Source organism: Protopterus annectens, chromosome 11.part0, assembly GCF_019279795.1.
Source record: "Protopterus annectens isolate FY-2018-M chromosome 11.part0, PAN1.0, whole genome shotgun sequence".
Lineage (NCBI taxonomy): Eukaryota > Metazoa > Chordata > Ceratodontiformes > Protopteridae > Protopterus > Protopterus annectens.
Window position 1 is genome coordinate 277,397,762 of NC_056745.1, and position 15,884 is coordinate 277,413,645.

Below are 15,884 nucleotides of genomic sequence, written 5' to 3' on the forward strand. Positions count from 1 at the left end.
AAAGATGCTGACCTTCAAATACATATTCAACCTATTTTCAGAAAGTTTTTACATTTCTCTGTTTTTTCCTTTCATTTTCGGTTCTCTGCTTTGCCCTTTGGGCTCTGTACTACCTCAAGGATATTCACAAAATGCCTAGCTCCTGTGATTGCTTTCTGCTAGCTTCAGGACATTCAGATTTTTCCTTAGCAGACGACCTGTTGCTTCAGGCATCTTCTCCCTGCCACCTGTCACAGGATCTGGAGTTCACTGTCTCTCTCCTTCAAAGTCTGGGGTACACTATCAAATTCCAAATGTCTGTCCTGACTCCCTCTCAGGACCACCTCCAAAGGTTTTATCATTGACTGTCTTCTTTTCAGTTTTTTCTTCCTCTAACTGTCATGCCAGCCAGGGAGTTTCTTCAGGCCCTGGGATTCATGGACTCTTCTGTTCCAATGCTCTGTGGTACCAAACTGCATGTGCGGAAGCTTCAGTGGTACCTTGAGTCAGTTTGATTGCAGCATTGTCACCCTCTGCACTTCAGTGTACCCCTCCTTCCCTGTCTGAAGGAATTTGAGTGGTGGATTCAACAGTTTGCTCTTAACCCAGGCCTGCCCTTTCAGCCTCCAGTCCCTTCTCAGGAACTGCTCACTGATGCGTCAGACATAGGGTGGGGGGGCTTCTTTTGGTCACCTGAAAGTTCAGGGTTTCTGACCCTCCATCAGAAGTCCAATCCTATCAACGTTATAGAGATGATGAGAGCTCTGATTTTGGCCCTTCAAGTTGTTCACACTGTGTTCCAGGCCCCTTGAATGTGTACAAAGACAACACTGCAGCCATGTCATATGTCAACAAGCAGGGAGGCACAAAATTGTAACTCCTCTGTAGGATGGCTCCTTGAGCTTAGGAGGTGGCTCTCAGTTATCAGTTGACTCTTCAGGCAGTGAACATTACTTCAGAGCACAGTCTAGTGGTTAACTCTCTGAGCAGGTCCAAAACACAGGCTCACAAATGGACGCTTCATAGAGATGTGTTTCTAGACATTGTCCATCAGTGGGATGTTCCTCATGTTGCTTTTTTTGTCTCCTCTTTGAACAGGCAGCTTCCTCTCTTCTGTTCCAGAGTGCCATGCCATCTGGTGTGCAAGACAGATGCCCTTTCTTTTCCTTGGAAGGGGATGTCTCTTTTTTGCTTTCCCTCCTCTTCCTCTACTTCCAAGAGTCCTACAGAAGGTTCAGCTGGATGCCCCAAAAATCTTGCTAGAGACTCCCTTTTGGCAAAGACAGCACTGGGCCCCCCTCTTAATGCAGCTGGACAGGGGCAGTCACAATAAGTTACCTCACCGTTTGGATCTCCTCACACAGGACAAGGGGTCTCTCATCCAGCTTCACTTGCCCACTCTTAACTGACACTATGGGTTATAGGTTTTGATCCCTTTCAGGCACCTCTTTTCTGAGGACGTGCTCAGGGTTTTACAGGAGGCAAGGAAACCTTCAACCAGAAGATTTTGTATATCCAAGAGGAAAAGATTTTCTGTCTGGTGCCATGCTGGTAACCAGGACCCTTTTTCAGTGGGGGGATCCTCTACTTTTGTGTGAGTTGCTCTAGTCCGACCCGGTCTATTCTTCTGTGAAGATCCATTTGTGCTAGTCTTCCCTTGAATCCTCCTTTGGCTTTTCATTTTGAGGTCAAACTATTTTGTAAAGGCCTCCTGCATATTAGGCCTCCAAGGAAACCTATTCCTTGTCTTTCTCCTCCTCCTTAGGATCTTAATTTTGCTCTGGAAAAAATGATTCTGGCTGCTTTTGAGCCTGCATATTTTGCTTCTTTGCAACATTGTACCTGGAAACCTCTTTTGTTGCCGGCTCTTACTTCTGCAGCGAGGGTTTCTGAGCTCCACACCCTTATGGCCTTTCCTCCATTTTTGTTTTGTTTTTCTCCACAGGAACAAGGTGCCCCTTCGTACTATTCCTTCTTTTATGCCCAAGGTAGTAAATAAGTTATCCTTGAATCAGTCAGTACTACTGCATTCCTTTTTACCTTCTCAGTCTGCTACCATGAGTTTGCAAAGACAGCTCAGGTACTATTTGGATAAAACTAAGGTTTTTGTAAGTCTAATCAGCTTTTTGTTTCCGTCATCCCATGACATTGGGTTTTGCAGTTTCTAAGCAAATCATCTTCTCCTGGGTATTGAAGGCTGTTTCACTTTGTTGCACTTTTCATGGCAAATCTCTGTGTACTTCTGTTAGAGCTCATTCCAGTATGGCTGTTGTTTCTTCTGGTGCCTTCTTCAAGGGGTTGGACACCAATTCCATCCTTGATGCTGCTACTTGGTCTTCAGTGCATCTTCTGTCCAGCCTCTGCTTGACATTTCTCCAAAGGTTAGTGAGAACCTGGAGGTTCGTCTGGCTTTGTTGTTGGATTCCTTTGGCACAACTGGGTTAGAGGCTGGTGGGGATCTGGCTTTCAGCACGGCCGATGAGGCTTTGCAGGCGTCCTTTTCAGATGTTCAGAGGGAACTACAATTGATTATTTCCAAAGGGCCTGTAGGTGTTCCTCAGATTTTACTTAGAGAAGAAGTCTCAGCTTCAGTTATTGAATGCCGCCGTGGGTCAGAGCCTTCTAAGTTTTACAGGGCAGACATCCCATTTAAGAAAAAGCAAAAAACTAAACATGTTCCTCCTGACCCTAAGGATCCACAGAGTGAGTGGCAGCCCTTCACTCAGGGTTTGTTTAATGGTTTGATGGCATTAAAACCTCCTTAGGGAGGTTTCTGTTCCAGCCCCTTTGGTCCTCTACTCCCCTTAAAAGGCCCATGGAACAGGATTCCTCTGAGGAGGAGTTGGATTCTGATGTGGAATTCCATGTTTACCCTTCCCAAATTCCTTCTCCTTTGGACTGTGTTGTTTTAGAAGCGTATGACTTGCTTTCAAATGAAGTTACCCACAGCTTATTTGCATTTCTGTATTTAAAAAAAATATATTTTCATCTGTCATTGTTTTTCCTAGAGATTGTCAGCATATCATATCTTGTGATTTGAAAGCATTCTTTAATTTTGACAAAGAAAACTCTCATTAAATATCTGTTTTCCTCAGATATTTGTATTTACTTTGCATTATTGGAGTTTTTCATAGAGGTTTGTGTTTGACATAATGGTTAAGGTGCTTACTTCACATGCAAGAAGTACAGGGTTTGAATCTCATGAAAAAGAAATTGCCTAGAATTAAAATTACTTTATGAACCTGTTACTCTCTTAGGAGGAAATTAATTCAGTTTTATCTAATTTTATTTTGAATTGCCTTTATTCAGCCGTTATAAGCAAAGAAAATAAGCATGAAGAGTAACAAGTGCCACAACTATAACAAACAAGTGCAATATGACAAAAGGCATGTCAGATGCATTTACTGTGTAATTTATATGCCATTTATGTCATTCTAAGAGAAGTACTGTTTGTTCTGTTAGTTGTGCAAGCAGTTCTGAATTAAATACTTTTTGCTTTGGACCAGGAAGAGTGCACTAAATCAAATCTGCTTTCTTCCTGGAAAAGGGGCATCTAGTTGTATACAATAATTATCTAAATGGCTTGAACATCATACTGATGTCTGCTACACAGAGAATAGAAGGAAATGTTAGAATAGATTTTATTCATGAATGGTATGGCTACTCTGTAGTTTGTTTTTAGGTACTGCTCCTATTTATAGCCAGCAGGGGGTACTTCTTTCACCTTCTTTACCAGCTGTAGTATGAATTTCATTCCTAAAGCTTGTTTCTGTAGTATGATTTTCCTTCAATACAGATGGTAGCTGGCAGTGTTTTAATGAAGACTGCAGTTATGTAAGCATTTGCCTGTAACATAAGCTGTTCTTCAGGACCTCAGCCTTTAGGTTTTGTTGTCCTCACAATATCTCTTAACAAACTTGGATAAAGAAGTAAATGTTGGGCATATTGACATATTCTCTGGCCACTCATGCAACCATTTAGTTTTATTCAGTAGACCTGGTGACGCCATATGTTTCATAGTATGTCTAATAAATAGAATTAAAGTGGATGCAGTAGTGCCCACAGTTTTATTCCACTGTTATGTGAACAAACCAAAAATGATGCTACCATGTTGTGTTATTAGGCATTGTGCTGCCTTGTGGTTACATTTCATGGACAGACCTGATGGCACAGATCCACATTAAAGGTCCACTGCTGCTTTTGTTGCAACTTTTTATCTTTTATGGCTGACTCATGAAAAGCATATTTTGCATAAGATGCTAAAAAGATAAAAGGACAGAATTTCTTGTAGGAGGTGCTCAGAGTGCTTTATAACCCCTTCTTTACTCACAGCTCCCCCAAACTTCTGCATCTCAACGAAAATGGCAGTTTTCCAGCTGTGGCAGTTTCCACTGAAAAATGTTGTTTTCCTGGTTAGATTCCACCTCTAAGTTTCATGTTACTAAAGGTGCATTAAAGTAAATATATCTTCACAGGTCGTGTTTATATTTTCTTAATTAGGTACTTATTACTTTAAAAAAGATTTTGCCAAGGTCCTGCATGCCCATAGGACATCTTATCTAGTTTTATGACCTAAGATCTCAATAAGGTCAAGAACGCTGTTTAATATCCAAGCACAGATACAAGTTAACGCTGACAAACTGCAAAAACACGTTTTCGTATTACTTCCTCAGAAATGCAAACACATGCCAGTGATCTACAGCTGTTAATATATACACACTAATTAAATTTAATCAGCTTAATTAACCAATAAACCTGCAGGCTTAGAGGTATACATATGTAGATATTGAACTTTTGTTCATCCTAGGAAACAGACTCTAAATGTTGTTGTAAAATTTAAAAAAATACATACATACAGACATAACTAAACATTCTGTTGACATCAACTGTTTAAAAAATCACAATTAAAAACTCCTTACAGGATTTCTTTAAAAATAGTTGGAACACTGAAGGCAAATATATTATATGCTGAAAATCCATAGAAAGTGAACTATGGCACCATCTCCTGGACAGAATAAGTAGTTCAAAGAGATAAAGTAGAACTGAAGATTTAATAAATGTCTTGAACTACAAAAGTGTTGTGATTCAAGTTGTTTAACTGAAAATCATAATAAAATATAGTTATCATAATAACTTTTATGTAGTATTTATGTTCAATGCAGTTAACCACAAACTTCAAGTGTTGAGTAAAAGTAGAAAATAGAAAATAGGGAGTAGTGCAGTGGGAGAACCCATTATAACTTGGCAGATCTCATTTTCAGTACTGGCCCTAGAGAAATCATATCGTTAAGTCCCGGTGTTCTATTGGCTTCCAAAGTAAGTTGCCAGTACAGTTCTCTGTATTCCACTAAGGCCTCCCACATACCTCCCCGAGGGTCTGGTGGTACTACTTCTAGTACGAAAAATGAAAAACTACTTAGTTTACAATTCAAGCCATGTTTGTATAGTGCATTTGTCTCCTTCTTGTTTTTAATCTCGTATAGGTGTTCATAAATTCTTTGTTTTAGTTGTCTTTCACTTTTCCCTACATAAAATGATGGACATGCCCTGCATGTAGCTAAATACACTATACCTTTGGTGCTGCAATTGGCATAAGTGTTTAAAAAAATATTTTTATATTTTATCTTCGTCAAAATATTTTATCTCTAGATTCTAAAAAGAATGTAAGGTAGGTTTGCACCTATACTTGGGAAAACAAAAATAGATTTCAATGATGAATCTAGGAACAAAAAGGAAACTAGAAACTTCAACTCAGGTTTTGTGACAACCTATGATGGACAATCGGGAACAGTTAGGAGGGTAATGAACAGAGAATGGCTCAAGTTTTCTAAGTTTTCTGACCTGAAACATACCTTTGATGACCCCCTTGTGCACACTTACAGAAAAGGGAAAACTATTAAAAATTTTCTTGAAAGTGGTTTCAATAAGGGGCAGCAATTGAAATTCACTAGAGGAAAGACTGGTTTACATAAATGTGGGAGATGTAAATATTGTACCTACCTCACAACTGGCAATACATTCTTTTTAGAATCTAGAGATAAAAATATTTTTTTAAACACTTATGCCAATTGCAGCACCAAAGGTATAGTGTATTTAGCTACATGCAGGGCATGTCCATCATTTTATGTAGGGAAAAGTGAAAGACAACTAAAACAAAGAATTTATGAACACCTATACGAGATTAAAAACAAGAAGGAGACAAATGCACTATACAAACATGGCTTGAATTGTAAACTAAGTAGTTTTTCATTTTTCGTACTAGAAGTAGTACCACCAGACCCTCGGGGAGGTATGTGGGAGGCCTTAGTGGAATACAGAGAACTGTACTGGCAACTTACTTTGGAAGCCAATAGAACACCGGGACTTAACGATATGATTTCTCTAGGGCCAGTACTGAAAATGAGATCTGCCAAGTTATAATGGGTTCTCCCACTGCACTACTCCCTATTTTCTATTTTCTACTTTTACTCAACACTTGAAGTTTGTGGTTAACTGCATTGAACATAAATACTACATAAAAGTTATTATGATAACTATATTTTATTATGATTTTCAGTTAAACAACTTGAATCACAACACTTTTGTAGTTCAAGACATTTATTAAATCTTCAGTTCTACTTTATCTCTTTGAACTACTTATTCTGTCCAGGAGATGGTGCCATAGTTCACTTTCTATGGATTTTCAGCACATAATATATTTGCCTTCAGTGTTCCAACTAATTTTAAAGAAATCCTGTAAGGAGTTTTTAATTGTGATCTTTTAAACAGTTGATGTCAACAGAATGTTTAGTTATGTCTGTATGTATGTATTTTTAAATTTTACAACAACATTTTAGAGTCTGTTTTCTAGGATGAACAAAAGTTCAATATCTACATATGTATACCTCTAAGCCTGCAGGTTTATTGGTTAATTAAGCTGATTAAATTTAATTAGTGTGTATATATTAACAGCTGTAGATCACTGGCATGTGTTTGCATTTCTGAGGAAGTAATTAAAACGTGTTTTTGCAGTTTGTCAGCGTTAACTTGTATCTGTGCTTGGATATTAAACAGCGTTCTTGACCTTATTGAGGTTTTCCTTCGAAGTGTGTGGTGATTCTCTGTTTACAAGTCTTTTCTTCACTGCACTCCTTTTTTGTTTATGACCTAAGATCCCTTATTTGGATTCCTTCCAGTAGAATACACCCCAACTTGTCGTAGGCCACCTTATATGATTCTTAGCCCATTTGTAGCATTTAATGTATGTTATTTCCCCATCATGTTACATTATGGTTAACTCTGTAGACAGAGTCAGCGATGGGGTTTTGCAATCCACGCTCCATCAAATGCATCTGTCCTCGCATGTCCCATCATTATGGTTTTCTTGTTTTCCTTCCGAGCAGTGTTACCAGGGTAATAATCTCTAATAGTACCCATCATGCTTTAGGTAATGCCCAAAGCTGTCTTTGCTTTGTAATATCACAGCATATCATTCCCCTTCTCAATCAAGAAATAAGTGCAGGTTTTAAGCTATTTTGCTTTCTTCTGTGGCTGGCAGTTCCTACTTCATTCCCAGCCTTGTCCCCCAGTGGTGCAGCCCATCATATTGCCTTTTTGTTTCAGAATAGCTGTCATGGATTATTTTTGCTTTTAGGCTGTAGCCAGTATTTTTTGCATGTTAGTGATCACCTGTTTGACTGGTAGAAAGATAGGATGAGGTATTAGTTGAATTCTGTGTTAATGATGGAGTATACTTGGCAAGTACAGTCTTTCGTGTTGAGCAGTAACAGAAAAATTATAATTAACTGTGCAAAGGAAGATCACCGGCATGTAGCAAATACAGACTTTAAAACATTGTAATACTGTACTTGTAAGAGTTCTGCTTTCTTCATCTAGAATTTCACACACACACACACACACACACACACACACACACACACACACACACACACACACACACACACACACATGCAACTTCCCAGGAGCATAGATGTAAAAAATAGTGGCAGTTTTGCTACAAATGAAGAGAAATCTGTTCAGCTAACTAGTCTTAGCTGTACTACACTGAAAATGTACAAAGTTCCTTTTATTTTAGTATTGGTGTTAAGCCATTTTTGTTTGATTTTTTTTTTCCTGTAGACAACAGATAAGGAGACACCTGGTTTGGTATTAATGCAAGATTTGGCTTTCCTTAGTGGATTCCCAGCAACATTTAAAGAAACTTCTCAGCTAAAAGCAAAGCTGCCAGAGTTCATGACACCTAGAATAAAACAGGTAAGAGGCTTTGATGGAGCAGTAGGACTGATTTACTAGTTGTCTTTAGGATACATCTAAGAAATTGTTGTACTGAAATTTGAATCCTACATTTACAGAATAGGGCAACTTAGGAACTTAAAAATCAGTGCCGCAGTACATCATTTGGTTTGGAGACTGACTTGCCATTTCTCCTTTTGTAATGCTTTAACGACAGAAAAACAAAAGCACACACAGCTTTTGCCAGGCAAAGAGTAGCAGCAGTTAGGTATATGTTAAATTTAGATTTTTTTAAGTATGTGGTGTTATTTTCTCTTCCTGACTAAAGGGCAACTTATAAGATGCCCTTTGTCACAGTTTATCTCTTTAGTTATGTTTACTGACTAGCACACACCAAGCCTTTAATTTCTCTAATTAAGCTTGAATGATTTTAGATGGACATTATTCTTGAACTCTGAGACCATAGTGTGTAACATTTTCTGATTTTTACCACAGTGGAGTGACCTCAGAGTTTTTCATATTTAGTTCGTTGGTGGAAAGGCACTCGTCATCTCCAAAAAGTCATGGTAGGGATATATGCATACTTTTACTTCTCTTTGCCCTTGCTGTCTGCTGATCATCAGTTCTTTAATTTTCCCATCACTGATGGTGTCAGCTAGCAGAGACGTGCATTTAGATAGTCAATGGGATGGTCTAAGATTATTTTTTGTTCATATCCCCTTGCGTATGCCTAGTGACAACCCATGGGTAGAGATATGCAATGGGCATCAAGGCTGTATCTCCCCTCACGTCTTCAAGGCGTTTACTTCAGCTACAGCCCTGCCTACACACTCTAGGCATGACAGTGTTCTTTCTCTGGCCTCCAATGGTGAAATAATTCTATGGGCATGTTCCCCTGAGTGTGCACCCTCCATCTTCCTCCCCAGGGTTGAAATGTTTATTCTCCCTGCCTGTGCTGACAAGCACCAGAGTTGCCGTCTGAATCTGGATTGTCTGGCCATAGTCATGGCTTTGTCCCACTGCACCACTGGCACAGGATGGCACTTGTGCAGATGTTGTAACAAATAATTTATACAGTTTTAGAAGAACTGAAAGGAGAAAGGAAGACGATGAAGTTTGTGAGATGTGCTTCTAAGTTTTTCTGTGTCAAGTTTTAACCCAGTGGTATGTATACTACAAGGCAGTCTGTTATAGGCTGTACATTTGATTAAAAAAAAAAAAAACAGGAGAAGGAGCAGAGTATCTCCAAGCCAGTAGCATCTATGGAACTGACACTTCATTGTTAACCTCATTTTTTGCTAATGCCATAATACATTTTGAACAGTATTATTTTATATGCTCTCACATTATCCCCCCATAGTCAAAGAATATGCAGTAAATGTGATGTTCTTCCATTCATGTGTATTCATAACCTTTGGGATTCCCTGCCTTGGGCAGCCCAACTTCCAGCCAGTATACAAAAACCTTCTGTTGCTTTAAGATATGCCACACATCACACATATGCTTCTCACATAGTTTAGGACATAAAGGTGACATTCAGACATACCATCCTCAGAACTTGTTTGCTGCTAGTCTAAACACATCTCTCGATCATCAGTCTGAATGCCTATATCCTTGCAGCCAGTCCGAACGCATCTCTCAAGCTTTAGTCTGAACACCTTTGTCGTTCTGTTTGCTGATCTCTGAGTTGTTTCTGGGGTTAATGCCATCCAGGAAGGAAGGGTAAATGCCAGTGCGGGAGACAGACTTTCCCATAAAGACCACCACAAAGTGTGTTTATTTTGCCTAGGTGCGTCTCATGACCATATGACCTGCTCTGTCTGTCAAGCCTTCATTCCGAACACTCTCCAAAGTTGGCTCTCTTCCCTTGCTTTGTATCTGGAGAATTAGCAATTTAAGCTTATCACCAAGGATGCCATGGTAGGAACTTCTACCCCAAGGGTCAGCCATTAGGGAAGAAGAACTAAGACTGGAATCTTCCCCTGTCCAGCCTCTGCTTGACATTTCTCCCAAGGTCAGTGAGAACCTGGAGGTTCGCCTGGCTTTGTTGTTGGATTCCTTTGGCACAACTGGGTTGGAGGCCATTGGGGATCTGGCTTTCAGCACATCTGATGAGGCTTTGCAGATGTCCTTTTCAGATGTTCAGAGGGAACTATTGTTGATTATTTCCAAGGGGCCTATGAGTGTTCCTCAGACTTTAGTTAGAGAAGAAGTCCCAACTTCTGTTATTGAATACCGCTGTGGGTCAGAGCCTTATACATTTTACAGGGCAGACATCCCATTAAAGAAAAAGCAAAAAAACTAAACATGTTCCTCCTGATCCTAAGGATCTACAGAGTGAGTGGCAGACCTTCACTCAGGGTTTGTTTAATGCTTTTGATGGCATTAAAACCTCCTCAGGGGGATTCTGTTCCAGCCCCCCTTGGTCCTCTACTCCCTTTAAAAGGCCTAATGGAACAGGATTTCTCTGAGGAGGGGGTTGATTCTGATGAAGAATTCCATGTTTACTCTTCCCAAATTCATTCTCCTTTGGACTGTGGGTCAGAGGAAGAGGAATCTAACAGTCCTGATACTCCCTTTGAAGAAATATTGTTCAGGGTCACAATTTCCAGGATGATGGAATTTTTTAAATCGGATTGTGCTTTAGTCTTTGAACTCCATAAGAGGTACTATGAGTTGCTGCAGATGGAATCTCCAAAACCTTTTGCTGTTCCTCTCATTTTAGCTGCTTTGTTGGCTGCATTTTCTAATGCCGCTAAAGCTCCTGATTTGCTGCCCTCTGCTCTCAAGAAACCTCATAGGTTTTATAGGGTGCCTAAGGACTGTAACATGTACAAATGGCCTGCTTCACTAACCCCTCAGTGGTATCTGTACCCTCTGACAAGCCATTTCATTTGCTTCCTTTGCCCAAGTTATTGCCTTCTGATAAAGAACCATGGAAAGGCTAAGTAGGAATGTTGATACCTCTGCTACCTTGGCTTTTTGGGCTATTAATTATCAGACCTATATATCCAGGTATGTGTTAATTCTCCTTTTTCAGGCACTATTACCTTCTGCAAGGGGAATTGTAGAACTAAAAATGTTATATATTTAGCGAAGTGTCAAACATGCCCCAGTTATTATGTAGGAATGACTACCAGATGCTTGAGAAATAGAATTTATGAGCATTGTTATAAGATGAGAAAACATGATGGAAATAATGCTTTATGGAGGCATTGTGAAGCTCATAAAGAATGCAAGTCCTTCGAATTTGGTATATTGGAACAGGTTCAACCAAACCCCAGGGGAGGGAATATTAAGAAAAAAATAATGGAAAAGGAGACACGCTGGCAAATTAAATTGAATGCATCAGAAAGTCCAGGGCTAAATTACAATATATCGATAAAACCTATGTTGGACAAATAACAAAAAATTCTTTCCTGTCCAGGTCAATAGTATTTATTTAGTCCTTGTGTTTATATTTAAGGCAATAGGAGATGGGGAAACATTTATTTGCCTTGAAGTTTTTCAACAGTTGATACTGAATTAATATTGTTGTAATTAAATATAAAATATTTAATTTTGAGCATTTTACAGTTTAGGTAAATGTTAATATACATATATTTTTTTGAATTAATTTACAAGTGTACAGATTCATAGTAATATTTATTAAGGGAATTCAGCACTGTGCACTTTACGTATTTTGTGACAGATTAATCATCAAGTGTTTTTAATTATGTAATAAATGTGATGTTTTAATTGGATTAGTTAGAGCATAAATTATGATGCAAAGCTTTCACAAATAGTTCTGAAGAAATCTACGGGTGTAGATGAAAGCGCTCAGCCTGTTTGTGATTTTATAAGGTTTTAACAGTTGGTATTAAAGAAGAAATTCAACTTTTTCTGTGCCAGTGCATGATTATCCTTACTCGGACTGTTTCAGCTTCTCTGGGGGCTGTGTTTGTTATACAGTTGGACTGACCAGTAATTATTGTTCCTTTTTCAGGCTTGTCAGGTTATTTTTGATCTCCCAGATTCTGACAGTAAGACTTCTGCTCTTTACCTTATAGGGACTTCCTTTCAGGTGGTTCATCTTTCCATCAAGTGTAGTTATGATGCAGCAGATGCCTCTTCTAGGGCTGCTGCTTTTGGTTCAATGATGAGGAGGTATTCTTGGCTTTGACTTCAACCATTGCCTGACGATATCAAGGCTGAGTTGATGGATGTCCCTTTTGATAATAACCACTTGTTTGTGGAAGCTGCTGCTGGTTCAAGTCCCTTCAGGATAAGGGGAGGGTCTTACAGGAATGCAAACATGTGTTTGTCTTTCCTGTTCCTAAATTTTAAAGAAACTACCCCTATAAGCCTTCCTTTGTTCGCAGGCAGTCTCACCCTCCTACTAAGGGCAATAAAAGTGGCAAATGGGCTCTTCCTGCTAAGGCTACTCAGTCTTCAGGGACTCAGAAGTCTTCCTTTCTAGATAAACCAGGTGCTGTCTGACAATCTGTCTCTTCCCAACTATGTTCCTCTTTCTCTTCGCTTTTCTCTCTCTGTTTTCCTGTATGGCTTCAGATTACTCAGAATTCTTAGATGCTGTTCATTATTTACCAGGGGTATCTCATGGTGTGGAAATCCTGCTCCCCTTTTATTACCATTCCTCAGCCTCTTCGGGAACAAGTCCCTTTTTCCCAGAGGTACTTTGAAACCTTTTGACTCTGGGTACTATTCAGGAGGTGCCTGTGTCCCAAAGGAAGAGAAGGTTTTACTCCGGAATGGTTATTGTTTCCAGAATAGGGGGCACTTGGAGACAAATTCTAGACCTCTATCATCTAAACACTTTTCTGAAGATGCCCACTTTTTGAATGTTGTCCCTTCAGACTCTGTTTCCTCTTTTGCTTCCTGAGACTTGTATTGTGTCTCTCTATCTCGAAGATGCTTATCTCCATATTCCGAGCTATCCCCATTTCAGGAAGGTTTTTCATTTCTCTGTTCCTTCCTGGCATTTTCAGTTCTCTGCTTGCCCTTTGTCCTTTCTACTGCCCCAAGGGTATTCACCAAATGCCTCTCTCATGTGATTGCCTTTTTGCAGGCTTCAGGGGATCTAAGTATTTCCTTACTTGGACAACCTGCTGATTCAGGCCTCCTCTTCAGAGATCCTGTTGCAAAATCTTCATTTTTGCCATTTCTCTTCTTCAGATCCTGGGGTTCACAATAAACTTCAAAAAGTCTTCTCTGACTACTACTCAGAATTATGTTTTTCTAGGTTGCAGGATTCAGACAGTGTCTATGCTGGCATCTCTACCTCCTCCCATGGCCTTAACTCTCATTTCCTTCTTTCAAACTCTTCTTCCTCTGGCCTCCATTACAGCCAGGGAGTTTGAGAGCTCTAGGTTTCATGGCATCCACTATTCTTGTGCTCCCTCTAACCAAACTCCACATGAGAAAGTTTCACTAGGTTCTGAAGTCAGTTTAGCTTCAATGTGCACATTTTCTAGACTTTGTAGTTCCTCCTCTTCCTTGTCTCAAGAAGAAACTTCACTGGTGGATCCAGCAGCTGTCTAAGTCCAGGGCTCCCTTTTCATCCCCCTCTTCCCTGTCAGCAGCTGTTCACAGACGCTTCAGATGTGGGATGTGGAGCACTTTTTGGCTCCCTAAAGGTACAGGAGGCCTGGTCGCCTCTTCAACAAAAGGAGCACATCAGTGTCAAAGCTATGAGAGCTTTTCTGCTCGCTCTTTAGATTTTTCATCCTCTTTTCGCCCCAGGACCTCTCAAGGTATTTACAGACAATACTACAGTGATGTGGTATATAAACAAATGGGGGAAGAAGATCTTACCTTCTTTGCCATTTGGCAGTTCTGGTATGGGACCTTGCTGTCCGGTATCAAGTTACTCTTCAGGCAGTTTACACTCTCTAATGTCAAAACGTTGTGGTGGACACTCTGAGCAGGTCCTTAATGAAATCCCATGAATATATGCTTCACAGGGATGTGTTTCTGGACATTGTCCACTGGTGGGGTACTCCTCAAGTAGATCTGTTTGCCTCCCCTCTGAACAGACAACATCCTCTATTTTGTGCCAGAGTCCCAGGATCTGTGGTGTGGGTGGTGGACGCCCTCTCTCTTTCTTGGAAGGGGGTGTTTGTTTATGCATTCCCTCCCCTTCCTCTCATTCTAAAAGTCCTGTTCAAAATTCAACAGAACACTCCCAAAATCTTGTTGCTGACTCCCTTTTAGCCGAGGCAGCATTGGTTCCCTTTTCTTCTGGATTTAGGCAGGGGCAGTTATCACAAATTACCTCACAGAGTGGACATACTCACACAAGACAAGGGATCTCTCATCCATCCCCACCTGTCCTATTACTGCGGGTAATAGGATTTTGATTCCACATGGACAACTCTTTTATGATGATGCGCTTAGGGTCATGGAGGAGGCCAGGCAATTCAATACTAGGAAGTCCTACTTATCCAAATGGAAGCGGTTTTCTGTTTTATATCTCTCTTGTAACCCGGATGCACTTACTGTGGATTTTCCTTTGGTTCTTTCTCATTTGTGTGACCTGCTCAGTGCTGGATTGGTCTATTCTTCTGTTAAGGACCACTTGTCCGCTGTCTCTGCTTGTCTGTCTTTATCTCCTCCTTTAGCTTCTAGATTTGAAGCTGAACAATTCCTTAAAAGTGTCCTTTATATGAGGCCTCCCAAGAAGCTTGTTCCATCTCCCTGGGATCTTAATTTTGTTTTGGAGAAGTTGATCCAGACTCCTTTTGAGCCTGCTGCTTCAGCTTCCTTGCAACATTGGTCTTGGAAGAGTGTTCTTTTGTTGGCCCATACGTTTGCCAGACCAGTATCTGAGCTTCAAGCACTTACGGCTTGTCCTACTCTTTTGGTGTTTCATATAAACAGAGTTTCTTTGCATACCTATCCTTCTTTTATGTCTTAGGTGGTTAATGAGTTGCCACTTAATCAGTCTGTTCTTTTACTTACTTTTTCCCCCTCTCCAAAATCTGTCAGTGAGAGGGTGCTGCATACGTTGGATGCGCATAGACAATTTAGATTTTATTTGGATAAGACTAAGTCCATTAGAAAATCTGATTAGTTTGTTTTTCTCCTAGGTCCCTCAAATTGGCTGTATCCAAGCAAATTCCTTCTTCTTGGATCTCAAAGGCTGTTTCTTTTTGTTATACTTTTCATGGCAAGAGCCTGCCTTCGTCTGTGAAAGCTCATTCTACTAGGGCTGTAGCTTCTTCTGATGTTTTTTCAAGGGTTTGGATACTAAGTCTATTCTTGAGGCAGTTACCTGGACTTCTGTGCATACTTTTACCAAGCACTACAAGTTGGATGGAATCTCCAGAGCTATAGTTGGTTTTGCTACGGCCATTGTTCATGGCTTCCTAGAGGGCTCTGCTGCTCCTTCCTCCTACCAAGTTTCTCCTTGAGCTTTGGACCTCTCCCAAAGGTTACAAATACTGCAACATGTGAATGGAAGAACATAGTACAGTTGTATAAAATCTTACCATAACATTAAATGTCCTTCCCTTCGCTGTTGTAGTATTCACTCCCTCCCTCCTCCCCCCCCTGGTCCATTTCCTTCCTAGATGTACTGGTTACCTCTTGATTTTACTTAGACTGGCATTCCTACTGGGGCTATTAGTTCTGAGGATGGTACATCTGGATGTCTCCTTTATGCCTTACATTAT

The 15,884-nt window shown here is 40.1% G+C and overlaps 1 protein-coding gene across 3 annotated transcripts in view; it reads left to right on the plus strand.

The window, feature by feature from the left end:
- GNPTAB (N-acetylglucosamine-1-phosphate transferase subunits alpha and beta) overlaps positions 1–15,884 on the plus strand; it is a 1,418,669-nt gene that overhangs the window by 388,338 nt on the left and 1,014,447 nt on the right. For all 3 annotated transcript variants that reach the window (XM_044087751.1, XM_044087750.1, XM_044087752.1), the window contains exon 7: positions 8,098–8,232. In XM_044087751.1, coding sequence (XP_043943686.1) covers positions 8,098–8,232 — 135 coding nt within the window. The remainder of the gene's footprint in view (positions 1–8,097; positions 8,233–15,884) is intronic.